Raw genomic sequence first — 23,007 nt, forward strand, 5'->3', positions numbered from 1 at the left:
ATTAGCCAGGTGTGGTGGCACATGCCAGTAATCCCAGCTACTCAGGAGGCTGAGGCAGGAGAATCGCTTGAACCCGGGAGGCGGAGGTTGCAGTGAGCAGAGATCGCGCCACTGCACTGCAGCCTGGCAACAGAGCGAGACTCCATCTCAAAAAAAAAAAAAAAAAAAGTGATCTCTTGCTCACTTCAGCAGCACATATACTAAAATTGGAACGATACAGAGAAGATTAGTATGGCCCCTGAGCAAGGATGACATGCAAATTCGTGAAGTGTTCCATATTAAAAAAAAAAGGTGCTGTCTAAGATATATAATTAAATGAAATCTGCAGAATAGTGTGCTTCCATTTGTGTAAGGACAAAACATGGAAGGGAGCCTGTGGATGCATAGGCTGGACATACAGAGCACCTTGGCACCCACGATGAGAGTCAGAGCTGGTGAGAGACTTAGTACCTTGTGGGGTTGTTTTCCCTTGTGGTTATGTGGCCTTAAACAAAACTCTCTCTAAAGTAACGTACCTGCTTGAAGTGCAGTGGTGAGCCTGTGTGTGAGGAGGCTATGCCCTCATGGCAACAGCTACCCTTGGCAGAATCTGAACATCTCAGAGACATGGCCTGAGGATCCTCATGAGTTGTCTCTGCCACGGTGTGGGAGGCACTATTTAGACCTCCATTTAGTTGAAGCCTAGTGTTCCTCAGGAATTCCTACATCTACCTGTGGGAAAATGGTGATAGATTTCAAAGGCTCTCCAAGGTTCGATGTTTCCTTCTGAGTGCCGTTTCAGCAACATAGAAATTTCGGTCTGTTTCTCCAAGGTGAAGGGCTTTCATTGCCCTGTTGCCTCTCTGTGGACTTCTGGCCAGGTGGCCCTACAGAAAAGCACCTTATTCTTTCTTGGCAGATCCAGTCATGGCTCCTGCCTCCCACCATGAGTCGGGATATTGGGGAAGCGAAGCAGATGCCAGAAGTCTTTCGGGTTTCCCAGGCCGAAGGAGCTTTCACACTAATAGCCTGTCCTTTTCCATTTAAGTCTGACAGAATTGGCAAGCAGGAACAATTTAGGTTTTTGGAAATATCCACAAACTCTTTGCTTCCATCCGGAGTGAATGCTTCTCTTCCTTCACAGAGGCTACCCTAAGAGGCTGGGAAGCCTCCCAGCCTGGGCTAGTGAGATCCCAGCCCAGATTCCAGGCCTGGATCTGGGGCCTTGAACAATGAGGATCCTTGTGTCTCTCCCACAGAGAACACCTTCTGCAGTGGGGACCATGTGTCCTGGCACAGCCCTTTGGATAACAGTGAGTCAAGAATTCAGCACATGCTGCTGACAGAGGACCCACAGATGCAGCCTGTGCAGACACCCTTTGGGGTAGTTACCTTCCTCCAGGTGAGGCACAGGTTGGACGCTGGCTCAAGCCTTCCTGTGGGAAGGGTCCTGGGAGGACAAGGAGGCTTGAGGAGGGGGAGTGAAGGGAGTGGGAGGTTTCCTTTGGCCTCTTCCTGATTTCTGTTTCCTCTGATGGTTTGTCAGGTAGATTCAGATGGTCTGATTTAACCTGCTGAGATGGGAGAAGGGAGAAAGGGAAGGAGGCATTTGGTTGGGAGAGAATGGCTGTAGCTGAGAGGGAGTAATGGGGTGGCGGGTATTCTTTGAACAGTGAAGACCCAGTCTCAGGAACAGGACTTTCCAGCAGGAAGCCAGCTCTGGGTCGTCCTTGCTCTTTGCCAGAAGCTGTGGGAACCTGCCCAGCTTTGACCAGTGCTTGTTTTTGGTCACGAAGTCTATGTGAAGGTTCCACTGATTCCCTTGATATTTACACAAAGGCCTATCCCCTAATAAGGAAGGGAGGAGTTTCTCTGCAGGCTGCTATGACCTATTGGTGGTGGTTCCAAGCCTGATAGGTCTCAAAGTCTCTTGTTTACATTCCCCATGATACCAGACTGGGTAGGAATGGCTCCCTGAACCTCCCCTACTTCCAGAGACATGGCCTGAGGACACATCTTGAGTTGCTCAGGCCTTGGTTTTCTCCTTTGTAGCTAAGAGCTAGACTTGGTGTCATCCAGACACAGCAAGGGCAAGGGTCAGGCCTCAGGGCCCACATGTGGACCCAGCCATTTCCCAGCCAGGCAGCCACTCCATCCTAAGGGAATCATCCAATCTTGGCTGCACCAGCTCCTGAGCACAGATCCTGCCTGTGGTCTCCCAACTGGAGGTGACTCAGAGAGCCTGGGTAGCTGACCTTCTTGGGGTGGGGGGTGGCCATTAACACACAATGGGCTTTCTATCCTGGGCCTCAGATCGTTGGTGTCTGCACTGAAGAGCTACACTCAGCCCAGCAGTGGAACGGGCAGGGCATCCTGGAGCTGCTGCGGACAGTGCCTATGTGAGTACCCATGCAAGGTGGGAGCGCGGCTCCCTGGGCCTGGGGGTGGGAGTCCCTCCACTACCCTCCATGTGGGGCTCCCTCTTGCGTTGTTATTTCAGACCCTGGTTTTTCACATCAGGGCTTCCTGACGACTCACTCCCTGACAGTCCCTGACCACGAACTATTCCCCTGTGTCCTAGGCCTGGGGCAGCAAACAGGGCAGGCTGTAGGCCCAGCCCATCAGCCCCAGACCCTCAGTTACCATCGTATCCCCTTTCCTTGTCCACAGTGCTGGCGGCCCCTGGCTGATAACTGACATGCGGAGGGGAGAGACCATATTTGAGATCGATCCACACCTGCAAGTATGTCTTGAGTGAGGAAAACCTTTCTAGCACGCTGTGCCTAGGCCTCTTCCAAATAACACTGGCTTTCATCCTGGGAAAACAGAGGACCTTTATGTGTGAGTGAGTAGAAATATGGCATCACTTGGAACTTGTCCCCTGAATTCTGCAGAGCACGTAGGGAGCAGAGGTTTCAGCCCAGGAAAGCTAGTCCTCAGACATATGTATTTTGGCATTTTAAAAGGATATTTTTATTGTATGTAAATTATATATTGGCTTAAAAAATTAGATTGCCAGCAATAAAAGATAAGTGTAGTGGATATTGCTTGCTTGCCCAGTATTCATTCTCCTGCCTCCCAGACTTTCTTTTAGGGAGCCACCACGGCCACCACTGCCCTGTACCAGACAGTAGTGTAGGTGATACTGACTCCATGGCCCAGCTGCAGGAGTGAGTGCTGATTGGTCTAACGGTCCTATCCCCATTTTTGCCACATTTTCTATCTTGGACAGTCAGATGCAGAGCTCCTAGCCTGGAAAGATTGGCACCTTAGACACACAGGCTGGCAGCTGCCCACTCCCTGTGGCCCACCTGGACATTGTTTCAGTGTCATCTTTGCTGTTTTAGAAGCATTCCTTTGTCATGCAGGTAAAGTTTGAAAGCCACAAGAACGTAACTGCCTTTTCTTTTTTTGAGACGGAGTTTCGCTCTTCTCACCCAGCCTGGAGTGCAGTGGCGCAATCTCGGCTTACTCCAGCCTCCGCCTCCCAGGGTCAAGCAGTTCTCCTGCCTCAGCCTCCCGAGTAGCTGAGATTACAGGCGCCCACCACCACGCCCAGATAATTTTTTGTATTTTTAGTAGAGACAGGGTTTCACCATGTTGGCCAGGCTGGTCTCGAACTCTTGACCTCAGATGATCCGCCCGCCTCGCCTCCCAAAGTGCCGGGATTACAGGTTTGAGCTAGTGCGCCTGGCCCATAACTGCCTTTCTTATGGGCTTCTCCTGAAGCAGGAGCCACAGACAGCTAATAATGTTACCTGCCCGGCGTCTGGCTCCTTCTACTCCCCTGACCAAATGCAGGTCATTGCCATCTCTAAACCTGCCATGCTTCTGTAAAATATCTGGTAGGCCACAGGCAGTTGCCGGGAGTTCCATGTGTTAGAGCAAGAGAAAGGTGGCAGATGGACATGTAGCCAGCAGCCCCTGAGTTCTTCACTGTAGACTTGTGAGTTCTTGGGAATAAATCCTCTTCATTCACAGATGATGCTCCTCTGTTTTCCTAGTGCCTTTAACACTGAACATTTCAAACTGCTGCCAGGATCCTCTGTTCTCTCTACTTTAAACTTGGTTTCCTTGTATCTTCTGCATATGCAAGAACCAGGAACCAGGAAGGCTATCTTTCCCTAAGCCCTTGTTCTGTAGCCACACTGGGATCCAGCATGGGGCACTGTGGGCCGTTGTTTGGCCCCTGTCATAAGTGCCAAGTACTAAGAAAGAACCTGGTCCTTTGCACTACTAGGGTAAACAGCTGTCCTTCCATGCCAAGGGCTGTTCTCCTTCCTAGTCTGCAAGCTCCCCTGAGAGCAGCCCACAGGACCCGGAGCACCTAGTGGTCTTTGAAAGCAAACCAGGGTCCCACAGGAAGAAAGGACAGCTTTCTTTCCTGGTGGCTCTGTGCACCAAGTGTGAACTCCTCTGTATTCACTGTGCCTTTCTGGGGCCTGCTTGCTATCAGTCTCTTTAGAGCTGGCATATATTCCTGTGATTCAAGCTCTACACTAACCAGCTGTGTGCCCAAATAAGTCCCTCGCCTTCTGGGTCTTAACTTTTTCTTTTTACTTATAAAGTAAATAGCCCAGACAAGTTGAGCCAAGAATTATCTGTCTGCAACTCTTTACCTAAGTGAGGGACCCCAGGGCAGCCAGTGCAGAGGAAAAAGCTCAGACTATCCCCTGAGCACACCAGGGTATACATGCTCCCTGCCTAGAGTACACAGAGCGCTTCCCTGCTTAGCCTCTTCCTGCTCGGAACCCACAGCTTTGCCCAGGCCAGCATTAGCACTTGAAAGGAGGAGATGACTGATGGGAAGGAGGCGTCTGGGGCAGAGCCACTTGCTGACTGGTCCCAGGAAATAAGGACAGTACCTGTACTTCTCCCAGATGGGGCTTCTGGGCTGATCAGCAGGCCAGTGTGGTACCTGTGGAGCCGGGAAGCACAGATTCTTGTTGAGATGCTCAGTCACAAGCTTGATTTGGCCCACACGGACATAGAGCCTTCCAGGTGACTTTTAATTCAAGGTCCAGCATCAATGAACTGTGTTTTACCAGAAAATCCAGGGATGTTTTGAGTACAACTCTTCCTTGAAGCCAATTTGGAGAGTGTTTGTACTCAGCAGTACCAAGGCCTGCACAAAGGCAGGGTCTCGATGGGGAGAGAAGGGTGTCTGCAGATAGTCACTGCACTCTAGGCCCCCATTTCAGTCTAAGAAATGGGAAGGAATCTCCATCCAGAGTCCTTTGCTAAACAAGGGAACCAATGCATCTAGGGAAGTCCAGCCTTTGCTCTCCAGTGGCTCTTCCCTGTGTGACCACACCCTCTAGCTGTTAGAAGGGGAAACTGCAGGTGTGGCCTGTTGCCTGTGGCAGGCTTCCACCCTGTTTTCTATAGCAGTGACTGGGAGGTTCTGCCTGAAGATCGGGAGGAGAGGAAGGATCACACCTCTCCTCAGAGAAGTAGGCTCTCTCATGGCCACATCAGCCCCACCAGCCAGCCTGGCGGGGACAGGTTTGGGGCTCTGAAACAGGTAGAGGCCATTGTGCTGGAAGGCTGATGGTAGAAGAGATGTTTCCCTTGGGATTTGCATTCCTCCTGGCTTCCCCTAATCCCTGGTTCCCCTGGAGGAGTCCAGGAGCTGGCAGAGACCATCATGCATTGGTAGCCAGGGCAGAACAAGGTCAGAGATCCTGCTCTCCAGCATTTGTCCCATGCTCAGCACCACAGGGGCTCAGTAAATACTGTAAGAGCGGTGGCTGAAAGGGTGGTCACCTTGGGTCACCAGTTCTCTGAAAGAACTCTGGCTCTTTGGTTCTTTTCAAGCAGGAGAGAGTTGACAAAGGCATCGAGACAGATGGCTCCAACCTGAGTGGTGTCAGTGCCAAGTGTGCCTGGGATGACCTGAGCCGGCCCCCCGAGGATGACGAGGACAGCCGGAGCATCTGCATCGGCACACAGCCCCGGCGACTCTCTGGCAAAGGTGGGAGCCATCACTCAGCATTCCCCAAGCCTTCCTCCTTCCTTTTCCCCAGGGCCTGGTTTCCAGGCTCTCTAGGATGGGTCTCTAACAAAAACAACCCATTCAATAGTTTATTTCCTGGCATGATTTAAACAGCAAGTGAAGTCTTCCAGCAGGGCGGAATTAAGGGAGCTTTATTGGCCCATTCCTAGTTGTGTTTCCTGTGTGTATTTCAAATGCATCACCAGCAGGCACCATTGTGTTTTAGATTTGCCCTTTGCAATCTGAGGTCATGGAGGTGAGTGGAAGCCTCAGAACAGTTACAGGAAAAGTCCATAGTCCACCCAAGTGCAAGAGAAAAGTGTCGGCCACCCACGGAATTGACACAGGGCCCAGCTCTGGCCTGAAGGCCATGCCAGATCCAAGGATCACTCTGGCCTCAGGCCCTCCCAGGCCTTCAACAAGTGAGGCCTGAGTGTGAGGCTGGCTTGCAAATTGCCCACCTCCTGTCATATAGATACAGGGTTAGGGGCTGTGGGCAGGGCCTCTGGACCTACCGTGTTCCGGATGGGGTCTTTGGGAAGGAGGATGTGGCTGTCCTGTTGGAATCTCCCTGTGCTGATCTTGGCTACAGAAACAGTTGTGGTTTTTAGTAGAGGGCGTCCCCAGCTAACTGCAAAGGAAAAGCAGCCACTTACATATACATGTGTTGACAGCTTCTTTGTCTACTTCCTTTCTTCATTCTTCCATCTTTTCTTTTTTTGAAGAGTAAGATGTCTACAGCCCTGAATAAAATCCTTACATATATGATAACACTTATAAAAGGTTTTTGTTCGTTCTGTAAAGGAAAAACTTAAACTCCTAGTGCAAATATTTGAGCCCTTTCTTTTTTTTTTTCTTTGAAACAGGGGTCTCTGTTGCCCAGGCTGGAGTACAGTGGGTTGATCTTGGCTCACTGCAACCTCCGCTTCCCAGGCTGAAGTGATTCTCCAGCCTCAGCATCCCAAGTAGCTGGGACTACAGGCGTGAGCCACCAACGCCCAGCTAATTTTTGTATTTTTTTGTAGAGTCAGGGCTTCGCTGTGTTGCCCACGCTGGTCTTAAACTCCTGAGCTCAAAACAATCCACCCGCCTCAGCCTCCCGAAGTGCTGGGATTACAGATGTGAGCCACCGCACCCGGCCAAGCCCTTTCTTTCCTTCCTGTTTGTTCTAATGGCATGCCAAGCCTATTGGAGGCTCAAAGAGAGGGTATACAGTTATTGGAATCATTTGGTTGCTTTTGACAAAAGAGGTGATTTAAAGAGGGAGTCATAGTCTTGTCTAAAATTTCAGTCATTATTGGCTATTTTTAAAAATTGTAAAAGTAATCCATCCCACTGTAACAAGTCAAATAGTTAGAAAAGTTAGTATTCATCTCCTTCCCACTCTAAGGCCACTCTTTGAGCAACTAATTTTAATTTGCTTTTTTGTATCTGTTTACAGTTTGCAGAGGTAAATTTAGATCCAAATCTCAATACAGGGGACCAGACTAGTAAGCTTCATCCCAAAGACCAGCAAAGCACCTTACAAAGAAATAATCCCACCAAGGGAACTCTTTCACTTCCTGGCCCTTGCCTCTCCATGGAGAGGCAGAGTTTCCTGGGATAGACCAAGGTGGAGAGATGATCTTAGCATCTCACTGACTTGAATGCAAGGGGAAGGGATGGCGGGACCAGATGCTAGTTGACTACCCAGAACCCAGAAAGGTGTGTGAGAGGCACCTGCCCATTCATGGCAGGGTGCTTGCAGCCTTAACTCACATCCATTTCAGTGGGCAGAATCCCCAGTAGTCAGTCACTGTGTGGAGCCACGTTAAGGGTAAACCTCGGGCCTGTGACACAGGAAAGAAAAGGATGGTGGAGAGCGCTCTTCTGAACTCTAGAGGCTGCCCCTGGCTTCTATAAGAATGGTACTCTTGCAACCCAGAGCTTCTTAAGAGCGCGGTTGTCCCCTCGCAATCTGTACTCACTCAGCGCTTACATCTGGATGCGTAGAGTGGGCTCAGGACTGGCCAGCGTGGTAGTTTTTCTTAGCACCTCTGCTGAGCCAGGTTTCAAGAGCGGGGTGAGAATTGCTGGGAGCCCACTGGGCCACTGGGCAACTTAGTGGTGTCGTTGCAGACACAGAGCAGATCCGGGAGACCCTGAGGAGAGGACTCGAGATCAACAGCAAACCTGTCCTTCCACCAATCAACCCTCAGCGGCAGAATGGCCTCGCCCACGACCGGGCCCCGTAAGTTCCCCAGTGTCCCTGGGCTGGAACAAGAGGACGATTTTGTTCTGAAGGGCCTGTCCCTGTGGATTGCATGAGAGAGAACAATGCATATAGCCCTTGCTGGATGGGCCCAGGATCTCTAGGCTTAAGGGCAGGCATGGTCTGGGGCACACAGATCTATCTGTGGGTCATAGGAGAGGGCCTCAGAGGGGACCCAGCAGACCGTGAATATAAACATCAGTAAATATTTACATGAGCCGTGTGAACAGACAGGAGGCCAGGTTGGGGCGAAATCTGACTTGGGGCCTCCCAGCCTTGTGGGAGCCCATTGTGCTGAGCACGGTTCCCTCCTTATCTCGGTCTCGGCCAGAGTTGCCCTTCCTTCCTTCCTGGAGCCTGGTCTCCGGCTGATAGCTGCAACCCTGGGGGCCTCCCTCTCTGGCCAGCCCCATACTGGATGCCTGTGGCTGAGGCCCTTCTTCCTGCCTCTCTTCCCTGGGGCCCAGGGAAGGGAAAGGAAGTCTTTTGCAGGCCTCTGCTGCCTGTCCAGGGGCCCCTGTAGCCCTCCGGAGAGACTGTGGCCACCCTAGAGGTCAGATCCGCTTCCTGCTAACCTCTCTTCCTCTGATAGAGGGGATGAGTGACAGGCAGGGCTGAAGCTGGGCACCCCCCTCTGCCCTTAGTCCCAGGGCAGCTCTAGGGAATAGCTGCTGGCAGGAGATACCTGGGGGCTGGCAGCCCAAAGCAGGAACCTTGCCTGCCAGGGAGGAAATTGCTGTGCCTTGGGCTGAAAGGGAGGTTGATCATCCTGCAAGACCAGGGTGATCTAGCCTTCTTCTATGAAGTCTTTATTACACATTTGCTGTCTGACAAGCTCGGACCTAGGGGGCCATCTAGGGTGCACAGGCTCTTCCTTTGGGAGAACATGAGTGAAACAGTTACCTTTTAATGGTGTGCATCTGGCTGTCGATGTGATTTGTTGGAAATGACTGCTTCTCTGGATTCTAGCTCTAGTTGCTGATCGTGTTTCCCAGAAGTAGTAACACTTCAGTGCACTACAGAAAAGACAGGTCCGCAGGATCTGGGGTAGTTAGGGAGGGCATCTTGGAGGAGGAAGAACATAGCATCGACCTTGAGGGCGCCTTAGAATTTTAATAAGCAGGGGAAGGAACTCAAGAGGATAGCACAGGGGAGGCCTGGCTGGTTAAAGTTGAGGCTGCCTGCTGGGACCTGACTGGAACTAGAGTTACTCTGGGAACAGGGCTGTACTGAGAGTTGAGCTCTTTGGCAAAAGCCTGGAGAAGTCTCCACCGCCACCTCAGAACAGCTTTTAACTCCGGCCTGTAGGTTTCTCCAGCCGGCTGCCCTGAAGTAGCTGGCTCGAGGCATCCTGATCATCCCCTGGCAGCAGCAGATGGCCACACCAGGTCATACGACATATGGAAGCTCTCTACCTGTGAGTCTGGACCCTGTCCCGGGTCTACACTCCTTCCCATTCCCTGAGCTTGGCTTCTCGCTTTGGGCCTCCTTGGCACTGTTGGCAGGCCAGAGGTACTGGAAGGCCTATAACATGGACACAGTCTCAGTCCAGATGGCTCTCTGCCTCTGGAAGCCTGGGGTTTCTAGGCAGAAGGGCACAAGCTCCTGCAGAGATACAACCTTCTTGCCCCGCTTGTGTATCTGGAACAGGCCTGAGATCTCACTCCCTGGCTTGGGGGCACTTCCAGCTACTGCACCCCCGGACATTGCAATGGGGCACAAGGCTCTGTGCTCCTAGATACACACATAAGCCGAGACTCTCAGCCTACACCCTAACTGGGCAGTCGGGTATTGGTTCTGGCCCAAGGGTTCTCTGTAAACATAAGGCAGAGAGGCTGCAGCTTCTACCCTTTGGCTTGAGTTGGCTGAGATACAGAGAGATGGGTGAGAATAGATTCGAGGTGCCGGGGTTGTCTCCCCTTCCTGAAGGTTTAGTGCCCAGTAAGGTCTCTAAAGCACCAGGACCTGCAGTCTGAGGGGAATAGAATGTTTCCTCTGAGGCTGTCAGTATTGGTTACCAATTTGTTAGCAATTGGTTGAGAAATGGTTTCTCCTCCTCCCTTTGCCAAGAACATTCCCCAACACACCCCTCAAGCCTGTCAGACTCAAGTTTCCTGTTATCTCAGGATCGATGATGATGGACTCAGTTCAGATCAGTGAGCGTGACGGTAATATCTGTGCTGCCCACTCTGGGACCTGACCCCATTTCACATACACCACATGGATTGCAACTGAGAAAGCTGACCCAAAATGTGCTGGCACCAGTGTTTGCTCCTCTCCCTGTGGGGGGGCAGCCAGCGTGGGCCATATTTTGTCTGCGGGTCTGATTTCCCCTTAGTCAGGACTTCTGGGCCAGGGAGCTCTTATGCATGGGTCTTCGCGGGTTTGTCTGTGGTCTAAGGAAGATACAGAGCTAAATCAGAGGCTCAGAGCAGCTGATCAAGCCTGGGCAATAGCAGCCGGGTGCCGGCCTACTTGGGGGTGTCAAGCACTTGCTCTTTTCACACTTCAGCAGCAGCTAAAACCTTATTAGTGCTCATTCTGTGCTAGGTAATGTGCCAGCTACTATGTGCTGCCATTCATTTGTCTTATCCTCATAGCCATCCTGTGGTCGATAATCTTACATATTCCCCTTTAATGGATGAGGTACAGAGAGGCTAATAAGTATCTTTTCCAAGGTTGGAAAGGGGTAGAGCTTAGTTACAGCCATCTATCAGCCATTAAAATGGATGTAATCTTCCTTACCCCATTCTCAGGGACCCCATGGGGGACACATCAGACTGTGTCTCTGAGAAAATAATGACCCTTACTGGTAGAATTCATCTAACTAGTTGCAGCATGAATCAGGACCTCTCACATGGCACTGAGGACAAGGCCAAAGCCTCATATTAGAAGCTTATTGGGCTTATTTAACTAAACTCTAGGGGAGTTAAATAACTCCTATGAGATGCCATGAGCCTTGATGATTCCAAATCCCAGAAATAACAAGCTATGTCATAATTGGCTCATTTATACCAAAATTATTTTGTGACACAAGGCCTTACTTTCTTCATGTGCAGAAACTAAAACAGCCCTCTCTCTGGTCCCTCTACCACCTCAGGTCTAGGGGATTTCTTTCCATTTTGAGGGTCTATTTCTTCCTTTCCAGAAAGGCAGGCCCCCTGGGTAACCCGCTCCTCTCCTACTCTTCGTTGCCAGCCCTCCTCCCACTGCCTTCCCGGAAGGAGAGTCCTTGGCCCTCTTTGGGGCTTCTTCAGCATTTCACAACCCTTGCATTCCAGCCATGAAATCTGTATCTGGCTTTTCCCAAGATGATCAGTTGAGAAAAGCCTCCTTCAGCTTGCTGGCGCCTCCCTTCCCACTGCCTGCTCGGGTGAGTTTGGGAAGGATGGGAAGCAGTTCCTTTGTGCCGCATGAGGACAGCCTGGCTTAAAGACTGTGCCTGCCAATATCTGTAGAGATTTGAGGAGGGAAAAGTTCCTGGGCATCCTCTCTGTCTGAGGTCACCTGGTCAGACATGGTCTACGGAGTCTGGTCTCTCTACAGTGCACAGAAGATATGTGTGGTCAGGTGAATTGTGTGTAGAGGTTTTCTTTTATTTATTTCTTTTTTTTAGACACAGGGTCTCCTTCTGTCACCCAGGCTGGAATGTGGTGGCAAGATCATAGCTCACTGCAGCCTCGAGCTCCTGGCCTCAAGTGATCCTCCTACCTTGGCCTCCCAAAATGATGCTGGGACTACAGGCATGAGCCACCACACCTGGCCTGTATTTCTCTAAACTGTTGCTCAGATGCTGGGAACCTGCACCAGTATTCTAGGGCCACCTCCTCCCTCAGCCAGTGACTTACCACCTGAGGCTGGGAACTCTTAGGAAGCTCTCTGAGTTGTGTGCCCTCCCAGAGAGGGACAGGGCACATGCAGGTGTGCACACTTATGTTAGAGGGGAAAAGTTCCTGACTATGGGAGAAGCACTTTGTAGTTGAGGCACCTCTAAAAAGCGAACTCACCATCACTGCTGAGTTTCTCAGTCTTCTAGAATCACACCAGCAGCTTTTAAGACCTTTAAAAATTTTTTTTTGCCTTAATTTCCTGGAGAATTAAGATTCTGTACCATGAATTCCTCTGCTGTAACATTCTCATTTGCAACACCTCCCCAACATACACACACACACATATACATAGATTTCTCTCTACTCTTAGGAGTGTCTCTGCACTTGTCTGTTTGGCCTTTGATTGGGGTGACTTTGCTGCCTCTAATTCCCATCTTGAATACCTTGTAACCTGGCCAGGGAGTCATCCTTTAGAGAAAATTGTGTTTCGTTTTGCTCAGCCTGTGAGGTCCATGAAGATTAATTAGAGGAAGAAAATATCTTGTTTGCATCCAACCTACCAGTGAATTGGGGTGAAGGAAGGTGAGTTTCCATCTGGGGAAACAGCTGGGCTGTGGCTGGTGCCGCTCGCATGAAGGGCAGTGTTGGGTAACCCTGCTTCAAGGGGTCTCTCTTGTCAGCGCAGTGGCCAGCCTGGAGCCCTCTCTGTCACGTTGGCTTCCCTCACACTCCCACGCTGGGGAAGTACAGTTGCTTGCACTGGAAAGAAAGCCCAGAAAGAAACAGCCCTTCTCTTAGGGCCCCAGCCAGACTCTGCAGGGCTGATGAGAGGAACAGCCCAGGCCTCTCTGCTCCCTGCGTCCTGGACAGCAGGCTCCTTTTTGCCTCCCTCACTGTGATCCATGTTGTCATGCCAAGTGCCTTTACAGGCCTTTCTCAGAAATACACATTTGAAAGGGCAGAGCAAGGGGCTCCACAGCAAGTCTGGCATGGGTAAATTTCTGTTTTAACTCCGTTCTTTGCTCCGCTTCCCCAAAGAGATGAAGCCACGGCCATTGTTAACACCTGAACTTCAGAATTCCTTGCTGGTGCTTGAATTCTCAGTCCAAACGCTGCATCCCCCTCCCTCGAGTTGCACAATCAGGAGTATTTTTATCGCCCATCCTTGATCCTTGGTGTCACCCAACACTTCAGCAGTGAGTCACTTCTCCAGGGAAGGGAAAAGGAAGGCTCAAAGGTAAGAGCTAGAGAAAGGAAATGACTCAGTGTCTCAGAAAAAGGAAAGCTGGGGTTCTGGCTAGAGTAAGCTCATTCAGGAGAGTAGGGGTCCTAATCTCCCACTCAAGTCAGAGTGTAGGGCTGGGGATGGCGGCCCCTGGTGCCCAGAGGAGTTAATAGTTGACTAGGAAATCCCCTAACCTTGATGCAGATTTTATTCACCCTGACTTCTTTAGCCATACTCTGTCCCACCATTTCATGATTTCATGATCACATTTTACCTTTGGGATATTCCCGATGAAAATATTGCCTTTTTTTTTTTTTTTTTTTTTAACACGAGGTGAAGTCTCACTCTGTCACCTAGACTGGAATGCAGTGGCACAATCTCGGCTTACTGCAACCCCTGCCTCCTGTGTTCAAGCGATTCTCCTGAGTAGCTGGGATTATAAGCACACACCACCACGTCCAGCTAATTTTTGTATTTTTAGTACAGATGGGTTTTCACCATGTTGGTCAGGCTGGTCTCGAACTCCTGACCTTATGATCTGCCCGCCTCAGCCTCCCAAAGTGCTGGGATTACAGGCATGAGCCACTGTGCCCTGCCAAATATTGCCTTTTTAAACTGGGTGTGGTGGCTCATACCTGTAATCCCAGCACTCTGGGAGGCTGAGGCAGAAAGAGCTCTTGAGTCCAGGAGTTCGAGACCAGCCTGGGCAACATGGCAAAACCCCATCTCTACAAAAAATACAAAACATTAGCCAGGTATGGTAGCACATGCCTGTAGTCCCAGCTATTCAGGAGGCTGAGGTGGGAGGATTGCCTGGGCCTGGGAGGTTGAGGCTGCAGTGAACCGTGATCACACCACTGCACTCCAGCCTGAGACCCTGTCTCAAAGCAAAAAAAGAAAATACTGCATTTTGTCATTTGGTTATTGGTGTTTACTATTCACCTTTTGTGGCCTTTTACTCCTATATTGTCCTTATAAGAAAATTTGTCAGAATAACCAGGTTATAAAGCCTTGTGCTTAATAAGAACTTCAGAGGTGAGCTGGTCCCCTCTCCCTCGATCCCACAGCCACACCCTTTTCCAGTTCTGCCTTAAAGGGAGACCTGCAGGTGGTTCTTTCTCTGGAAAGTTCAGAGCTTTCGTCAGCAATCAGAAAGCAAAAGGAAGAATCTCCCAGGCAAGGGGCAGAAGCCAGAGGTTGGGCTGGGCTCAGCAGGCCAAATCCACTTCACTTGTGAATAGTTGCCAAGCTTGATGCCCTGGTTCCTGTTCCTGGGCATCCCCAAGGAGAAGGCCCCAAGTCGTGTGTCCACTGCAGACGTCATGACTCACAGGACTGGGATTGTGGCTAAAAGGAGTCTCAATGGTTCAGCTCCTCTCCTTTCCACCCATGCTGCCACTGACTGAATGGGACCAATGCCCTTTAGGCGAATGTGAAAAATTAAGACTTTTCCGTTCAGAGAGACCAGGGTGGAGGGGAAGCATGGTTGAGACTCTGTTGGTCTGTTATGTGTAGGTAGGGTGATCAAGGCATGTACTATGAACTGTACACTGCTAGAAGTCAGGAATCTACCTTGACACTGGAAGGAGAGGGTGTATTAGGATCTATAAAAAGTCACCTTATGCAGTGAGAAATACAAGTATAGAATGTGTTATATAGACAGGTGGTAAAGACGAAATAGATCAGTTTAGATCAATTGCACCTCTAAGCCATCCCATAAACCACCCCTTGGTGTGGTGCTCTCAATATAGAAGGAATCCTGGGCTGGTCCTCGCGGCTGAGTGGGCAGTTTTTATTGTGCATCACCTTGTGCCAGGCCTTGCATCGTGGGATGCCCTTGTTCCTGTCTTGTGACTTAGAACACTGAGACTTAGCCAGGTTGTAGAACTTATCTAGCATCAGACTGCAGGGATTAAGTGTCAGCCAGGATTTGAACCTGGGTGGTGTGACTCTAGATCTGAGCCTCTTCACTGAGTATTGCCTGTAAAAGAGGATAAAGGTGGAGGGATACATGCCAGTTCACCAGAAAACATAACTGGAAACAGGGTCTTTGATGCCTGCATGCCGGTGCACAGAGGAAAGCTGGTATTTTAGTTTGCCTGGAAACCCCTGAAGGTGGCAGTTCAGGAGAGACCATTTAGCTGAGAGAGGCATACTAAAAAAATAAAGTGAAATCAGCTAGAGGATACACTCCATCCAAATCTAAGTGAGGAAGACATATGCGGGTAGGAAATGGATTCAACATGAGAAAGAGACAAGGAGAATCCGGGGTGAATGGGAGAGTGATCCCAGATGACAACGGTATAGCAGGAATGAAAGGCAGCCAACCCAGGTGGGAGCGGGTTGGAAGGATCCTCTGGAGAAATGTCTCCAAGAAAATAAAATTGATAAATACCTGATGTATTTGAATGTCCTGGGAGGAGGATGTGTGGACCATTGGTAAGAGTAATTTTTTTTTTCTTTGAGACGGCGTCTGACTCTGTCGCCTTGGCTGGAGTGCAGTGGTGTGATCTCAACCTCTGCCTCCTGAGCTCAAGTGATCTTCCCTCCTCAGCCTCCTGAGTATCTGGTACCACAGGCACATGCCACCATGCCTGGCTAATTTTTTGTACTTTTGGTAGAGGTGGGGTTTTACTGCGTTGCCCAGGCTGGCCTTGAACTCCTGAGCTCGATCGATTTTCCCACCCGGCCTCCCAAAGTGCTGGGATTACGAGCATGAGCCGCCACGCCCAGCCAATAATAGTAATTCTGATTTAATTGGTGATAAGCACATAGAAAACTAAGACAGGTATTAAATCCAAGGAAAATAGAAAATTATGACAGAAAGGAAAAGTATATTAATATAATACATGGCTCAACTGTAAACAGCATTGATATAGTCATAATAATTTAAACACACCAGTCCACACAAACTGATGGTGCAGTTATCCTGAAAAGGTGGGAAGGTGCATGGAAGAGAGCTAAAAGCTCATCTTCCCTAGTGGGGAGTCAGCAGGTAAAGCCTGAAAAGGAAATGCCAGGCCAGGTGTGGTGACTCACACCTGTAATCCCAGCACTTTGAGAGGCCAAGGCGTGCAGATCACTTGAGGTCAGGAGTTGGAGACTGGCCTGGCCAACATGGTGAAACCCCGTCTCTACTAAAATACAAAAATTAGCTGGAAACGGTTGCGTGCCTGTAGTCCCAGCTACTCGGGAGGCCGAGGCAGGAGAATCGCTTGAACCCAGGAGGTGGAGGTTGCAGTGAGCCGAGATCTCGCCACTGCACTCCAGCCTGGGCGACAGAGCAAGATTCCATCTCAAACAAAAAAAAGAAAAGAAAGAAAAGAAAAGGAAACACCAGGGAAAGTTTATTTAAAATATCAAGGATGGGAGGCCGAGGTGGGTGGATCACCTGAGGTCAGGAGTTCAAGACCAGCCTGGCCAACATGATAAAACCCCTCTCTACAAAAATATAAAAATTAGCCAGGCGTGATGGTGGGTGCCTATAATCCCAGCTCTTCGGGAGGCTGAGGTGGGAGAATCGCTTGAACCCAGGAGTTGGGGGTTGTAGTGAACCAAGATAGCACCATTGCACTCCAGCCTGGGCAACAGAGCGAGACTCTGTCTAAAAAAACAAAAAAAAATTTAAGGAAAATGCAAAAGAATCATCTACAGAGGTGACAGTTGTCTCCGAGGAGGGGAGCATGGGAAAACAGTGACTATTGTAATGACCCTCATGAAACCGTTTGACTAAATGCTAAAAAAGAAAAAAGAAAAAGATATTGTATGAGCTGTTACAGTTTACCCTGCCCAGTGAAAAGAAAGGATGATGTGTGCCAGGTAAAAAGCACACAGTTAGTGCCAAGGCAAGCCCAGGGGAACTTCAGCTTCCCCAGCCTCAGGCTGAGAGTTGAGGGTGAGCCGTGGAGAATCATCTGACAGCCCCCTGAAAAGTGTCTGTCTCAGGGGCACAGAAGATAATGGGGGGGAACTTGGCTGTGGACCCAATTCTGACCAGCAGGGAGTGTGAGTCCTGTGAGAAAGCAGCTTGGGCAGGCAGAGTTCAGGAGGGAAAACCCTGGGCCAGTAGTCCCTAGAGGAGGTCCCCACAGCGTTTTAGGGGATTTTCTTGGGTGTTCAGCTAAAAGAGGGTTCTCTGGCTACAGTTGGAAAATGCTGGCTTACACAAAATGAAACCGGTACATTTTCCCTCTGTCCTCCTCAGAGTCCAAAATGCCAACATTTTGTGAATCTCTAATCTGAGATGGGACATATTCCATCCACCTTTGCCACACCTGTTTTTCTAGAGGCTTCTCTTAAAATTCCATCGAATACCTTTTGGGAAGTCCTGCCCTGTCTTCCAGGAAGGCAGTTCTTTTAAGAATTCAAGGAAAAGATAGATATGTCTTCATAGTCTTGAAACCCCGGAAGAAAAGACCACTCAAAAGAGATGGGAGTTTCTTAAGGAGAAATGTAGAAATATTATAGTTACTTTCGGGGTTTTATCTCAGCTCTTTACTCATTGTGCGATCTTGGGCTAGTTATTTAAGTCTCTGAGTTTCAGTGTCTTTATCTGTAAAATGGGGAAAATAATGCCTCTTTATAGAGTTGTGATGGAAATGAAGGGAAGCAAAGTACACAAAGGATTTAGCATAGGACCCAGCACCACAGTCTGTGCTCAATAAAAGATGTCTCTTATTATTGTGAATAGTCCCCTGAAAACCAAAAGGAGGTCTATTACCTCCAGGGACCAATATAGGTCTGTAGAGAATACTTCACACAACTCAATTTGGAAGAATTTGAACAAATGCTGGAAGGAGAGAGATGTTATGTCAGCATAGACTTTAAAGAACAGGGTCAAGAAAAGCTGAAACTCAAGAACTGAGTCTTGCAAAAAAAGTGCAATGACCAGCAAAAAGGACATTATTTTTGTACTTCTCTTTGGAGCAAGAAGAAGAAAACCTAGACCCAATTGTTTGGACAGAGTAACATTTATCAGTGGCAGAGAGAAAGCAAAATTTGCTCAAGTTCTGTTATGGTTCCATATTAAAGCAAATGGTTATCAGACCAGGAAGGGTCCCACAGGCATTGACAAGAGGGTTGAATCTATTATTTCAGCTCTCCTGGCTCACATGTATTGTGCCTCCAGAACACCAGAATTGGCAGGCGAGAGTCGTGAAGCTGGTGTCAGCAATCTTTGAGGGAATGGGAGAGAGGTGTTGGCAGACTGGAAGTACTCGGAAGTTTCAGGATGCAAAAAGCATCTTGCACTCTCTAGACTAGTGAGCTTGGTGTCACTCTCAGTGAAAATTCTGGACTAGATTATTCAGCAAGTAGGCTGTGAACACTCCAAGGGAAAGAGCGAGTCCTGAGAGTCAGAAAGAGCCAGGCTTGCCAGACCATCCTCATTGCCTTTTTATTTATTTATTTTTAATTTTTTCCAAAGACCGCTAAGTGGACTCAACATCGTCGTTGCCTTTTTAGAAATGCTTACCTGGCTGGGCGCGGTGACTCACACCTGTAATCCCAGCACTTTGGGAGGCTGAGGCAGGCAGATCACTTGAGGTCAGGATCACTTGAGGTCAGGAGTTCGAGACCAGCCTGGCCAATATGGTGAAACCCCGTCTCTACTAAAAATACAAAAATTAGCCAGGTGTGGTGGTGGGCGCCTATAATCCTAGCTGCTCGGTAGGCTGAGGCAGGAGAATTGCTTGAACCTGGGAGGCGGAGGTTGCAGTGAGCCGAGATCACACCATTGCACTCCAGCCTGGGCGTCGCAGCGAGACTCTGTCTCAGAAAAAAAAAAAAAAAGAAAAAGAAAAAAGAAATGCTTACCTGCCCAAGTAGACAAAGGAAGTGCTGTAGACCTTATATAGGCGGGGTTTAGCAAGATGTTTTGAGAACATTCTGACAGCATTATAGGCAAAACAGAAATGTCCAGAGAACATCCAGAAGGGTGAGGGCCGTGGCGATGGGAAGGTTGGGTTGATTTATAACTGGTTGGATGAGCATACCCAAAGAGTAATGATGTCAGTCCGTCAGCCTGTCTGCCTAGCCCTTTCCTGTTTACTTTTTAATCAAAGCCTGGGATGAGAACATCGATGACGAATTTATCAGTTTTGTCAGTGATCTGAAGTCAGGAAGGAATGCCAATATGATGGATGCCAGAGTCAGGTTTCAGAAATACCCGAACTGCCGGAACACTAGCCAGATAGCGCAGAGTTCTTCTGCTCCTAGCTCCATGTAATCAGCCAGACATATGGGGGAGAACGGGTCCCAGGGCATCCCGTGGGAGAAAGCCCGAGGGAGATTTCGTTGACAGAGGGAGTGCAGTGTGAGTTGGTAGTATGAGGAGGTTACAAAGAGTAGATAATTCGATGACAGTTTTAATAGAAATAAAATGTCCTGGACAAGAGAGATCATAGTCCCTCTGTGATCTGCACTCGTGAGGTCACATACTATGTTTATTGCCACACACGACACTTCACTTCTGGATGGGACATCAAACTTTGACAGGTTAGAATGAGCCCAGGGGAGGTGACTTGAATGGATGGAGGATTTCAGAACCTTGTCAAGAATCTAGTTAAAAGTTAGAGCCACAGATAGTAGAAAGAAACTTGGTGGGATGTGAGAGCAGCCTCAGGGATTGGAAAGTCTGTTATGGGAAGATGGATTCAGCTCGCTCTGGGCAACTTGAAGAACAGTGGTTTGAGAATTGCAGGAAGGCAGCTTGTGCTCTGTAGAAGGAAGAGAGCCCTGGCGTCACCTCCCTCAGTAGAGCAAAGGCCTCAGTGTTTCTGTTGGACTGTAGTTGGGCCTTTCCAGAGCACCAGTGGTTGACCAAAGCCTGCAGGGTCCACTCAAGGAGTCAGGAGCTCTTTCAAGCCCCATCTCAGAAGTACCCTCTCCCAAGCTCCAGGCAAGAACCTTTGTTCAGCAGGGAACTGGCCTGGCCAGAGGCAGTTGTAAAGGCAAACAAGTTTTGGTTAAGCCATTGACATTTTTACAGGAGGAGCAGATAGACTTTTAGAGGCAGCCAGCTAACGTCAACACATTAATGCACTTGTCAGATATATTATGAGCACCTACTACATCCCAGGCACTATTGGCCTTATCTGAGTCATCCCATTTAGTCATAATGACCTATTGTTATTTATTCTTGTTAAGAGGATACCAAAGCTCAGAGAGAAGTTAAGCCCAATGTCACATAAAACTGGAACCCAGAACTTAAGCTGTTAGCCACTCTGCCTCCTGGAGCACAGCCTTGGCCCCATGCCCCTGGCAGTCCCCAGCGGGTATGAGCTGTGCCTCCCTGAGAGCCCCTCTCCCTTCCAGCCCCCAAAGCCATGCCTTCCCCTCCACTGGGAACTCAGGGAGAGAACAGCCCAGCTGAAAAATTAGGCCATGCTGCCGAGCACACTACTTATTTTTTATGACTAAGATTAAGCTGACAACCATGCAAAACATTGCAAACCTGTGTCGGCTGCAGATTTAATACCTCACCTAGCCCACACAAATAATTCATGCTTCTGCATCGATGTCCAGAAGAAACAAATCAGCAGAAAACTGGGTTCTTGTGTGTGTGTGTGTGTGCACGCGCGCGTGTGTGTGTGTGTATAGCAGCCGCGTTTCCATCGAAGCAGCATGCCGGAAATACCCAAGCTCCAGGACTGCAAATCTTGCATTTTGCAATTTTTTTTTTCTCTTAAAAGATTAAAGTACAGTTTCAAATGATTGAAGGTTGGTGGGAGGTGTAAATGTGGGCACTTGTCACATTAATTCTTCAGATGATTAAGTTCTTTTCCATTTCTTTAAGGCTGTTTGCAGTTGGGTTTGATGTCCTGGTTCTGGGTGAGTGTGTTGTGGCAGTTACCAAGGTGACTTTAGCTGACTTTCAACAATTTATTTTTCCCTCCAGCTTGAGACGTCTCTAGCCCTGTGTGCTGTTGATTCTTTTCTGCAAGCCCCCACCCCACCTCCCATTGCTATTCATGAGCATTTTTGCCTGCACCATAGAGGCTGGGATTCTCTAGCAGGCCCTGCCTGGACAAGCCAGGCCTCAGCCCCTTTCAGGAGGACAGTAGTGTGTCTAGAGGCAGGAACCGGTGGTCAAAGATGGCACAGGGGAGTGATTGTGAGAGTCACCCCCTGGTCCTTTCGCTTTAACTCACTCTGAGCCCTTCGGCTCGTCACCTCACCTCCCTAAGCCTCAGTTACCTCCTCTGTGAAAGAAGGCTTGACAACAGAGCCTACCTCGTGCTTGCTGGGAGGAATCAGCGAGTGAACCTATGGCCTTAGCAGAGGGTTGGCGCAGAGTAAGGGCTCAGGAAACATGGCTCAGGAAACACTGCTTCCTGAGTTCTGCCCTTGTTTGGGCCCTGAGGGCACCCTATGTCTCCACTGAGCCCTCACCTGTCACTGCTGCCTTCCTCAGAAGGAAGGGAGGTGCAGTGGCCCTGGTGGAAGGGAAAGAGAGTTGGTCGGAAGTCTGAGGCTTCGATCAGAAGTCTGACGCACGGTGAGCGGGGACGCGTCACCCACTCTCTTTTGTAAAGGAAAGAGGTAGATTAAACAACCTCAGAGTTTCCTTCCAGTCCTGAATACTGTGACCCTCTTGGCCATAACATTTGTCTCCCTCACAGGTCTTGCGCAAAGGCGAAGCCAGGGGAAAAGGCAGTTTTAGAGCTGGCTTTAGGAAAGCAGAGGAAGGGACCGCTTTGTGAAGGAACAGTCAGATCCAGGAATGAGTCCTCACAAGGAGAAGGCCAGCAGGCAGGCACGGCCCATGACCTCAGGGGCACGTCTAACCCGCTGCTGCCACAGGGCCATCCTCTGTCTTTGGCCTGCGGACCCTACACCTTCCCCTGGGGAGGTGCCCTGCCTGTCGGGGTGCCACCCTGGCTGCAGGCCCCAGCACCTAGCCCCGCAACGTGTGAGGAGGTTGGGCCTGCCCCTCAGTGGCTGTCTGGCTGTCATCCTGGGTGGCTCCTGCCTGCCACTTGAATGATAAATGACTAGAGCTTCTCACCCAGTTTTTGATGGACACTTGGGGAATTGTTCTGAGATTCACAGCCCAAACCAGGATCCGGCCTTTTGAATGGGATCAGTGGGTAACTCTTATTTCTGGCTGAGGCAGGTTTGAGAGGTTGTCAGTGGGGGCAGCTGAATTTGAAAGAGCAAATCTTAGAATGCAAAGGGACCCTGTGTCCCAGCCGTGGGCCGCACTTTTGGTGGGGAGCAGGAGGGAGTGTGGGGCAGCAGTGACAGCTCACCGTGCCAAGGCCACAGTCAGGAGGAATCTGGTACAGGCTCCTGGGGCCTTAAAGCCCAGCAGGGCGGGGGCCCGGTTCTGCTTTCCAGCCAAGCCCACTGGTCTGACTCCTAAGAGCCCAGCTTGTACTCAGCAGTACAGATTGTATCATCATCTGGTTAGATGAAGGGTGTGAATGTCCCTGCAGCTCCTGGCTGTTGGCGGAATGTGCATCCTCAGAGCCTTCAGGGTCAGCTGGACAGAAACTCTTGGAGCCGCATCTCATGGTGCTCAGAGCTAGGGCTCAGAAGCTCCAGGGCAGGAGAGGAAGGGCTCCCAGAAGCTCCTGCTGATCACAGGGACAGACAAGCCACTGTGCCATAAACTTTAATATAGAATGTTGGGGCCAGGCACGGTGGCTCATGCCTATAATCCCAGCACTTTGGGAGGCCGAGATAGGCAGATCACCTGAGGTCAGGAGTTTGAAACCAGCCTTGC

General features: G+C 49.8%; 1 protein-coding gene and 1 non-coding gene across 25 annotated transcripts in view; both read left to right on the top strand.

The window, feature by feature from the left end:
• The window catches only part of SUFU (SUFU negative regulator of hedgehog signaling), a 126,452-nt gene that overhangs the window by 84,381 nt on the left and 19,064 nt on the right, over positions 1-23,007 (top strand). For 13 of the 24 annotated variants that reach the window (XR_010146706.1, XR_010146701.1, XR_010146700.1 and 10 more), the window contains 5 exons: positions 1,239-1,381; positions 2,293-2,378; positions 2,650-2,722; positions 5,800-5,953; positions 8,093-8,204. Coding sequence is in view for 15 of the 24 variants with exons in the window: in XM_054660470.1 (XP_054516445.1) it covers positions 1,239-1,381; positions 2,293-2,378; positions 2,650-2,722; positions 5,800-5,953; positions 8,093-8,204 (568 nt within the window). In the remaining 9 variants the exon portion in view is untranslated. Of the gene's footprint in view, positions 1-1,238; positions 1,382-2,292; positions 2,379-2,649; positions 2,723-5,796; positions 5,954-8,092; positions 8,205-23,007 lie in introns of all 24 variants that reach the window. The other 11 variants (XR_010146703.1, XR_010146699.1, XR_010146705.1 and 8 more) reach the window with 1 other exon arrangement.
• LOC112204736 (U6 spliceosomal RNA) lies at positions 177-283 on the top strand. The gene has a single exon (XR_002938386.1). It is a non-coding gene; the product is annotated as a U6 spliceosomal RNA (small nuclear RNA).

The sequence above is a fragment of the Pan troglodytes genome, chromosome 8 (genome assembly GCF_028858775.2).
Source record: "Pan troglodytes isolate AG18354 chromosome 8, NHGRI_mPanTro3-v2.0_pri, whole genome shotgun sequence".
Taxonomy (NCBI): domain Eukaryota; kingdom Metazoa; phylum Chordata; class Mammalia; order Primates; family Hominidae; genus Pan; species Pan troglodytes.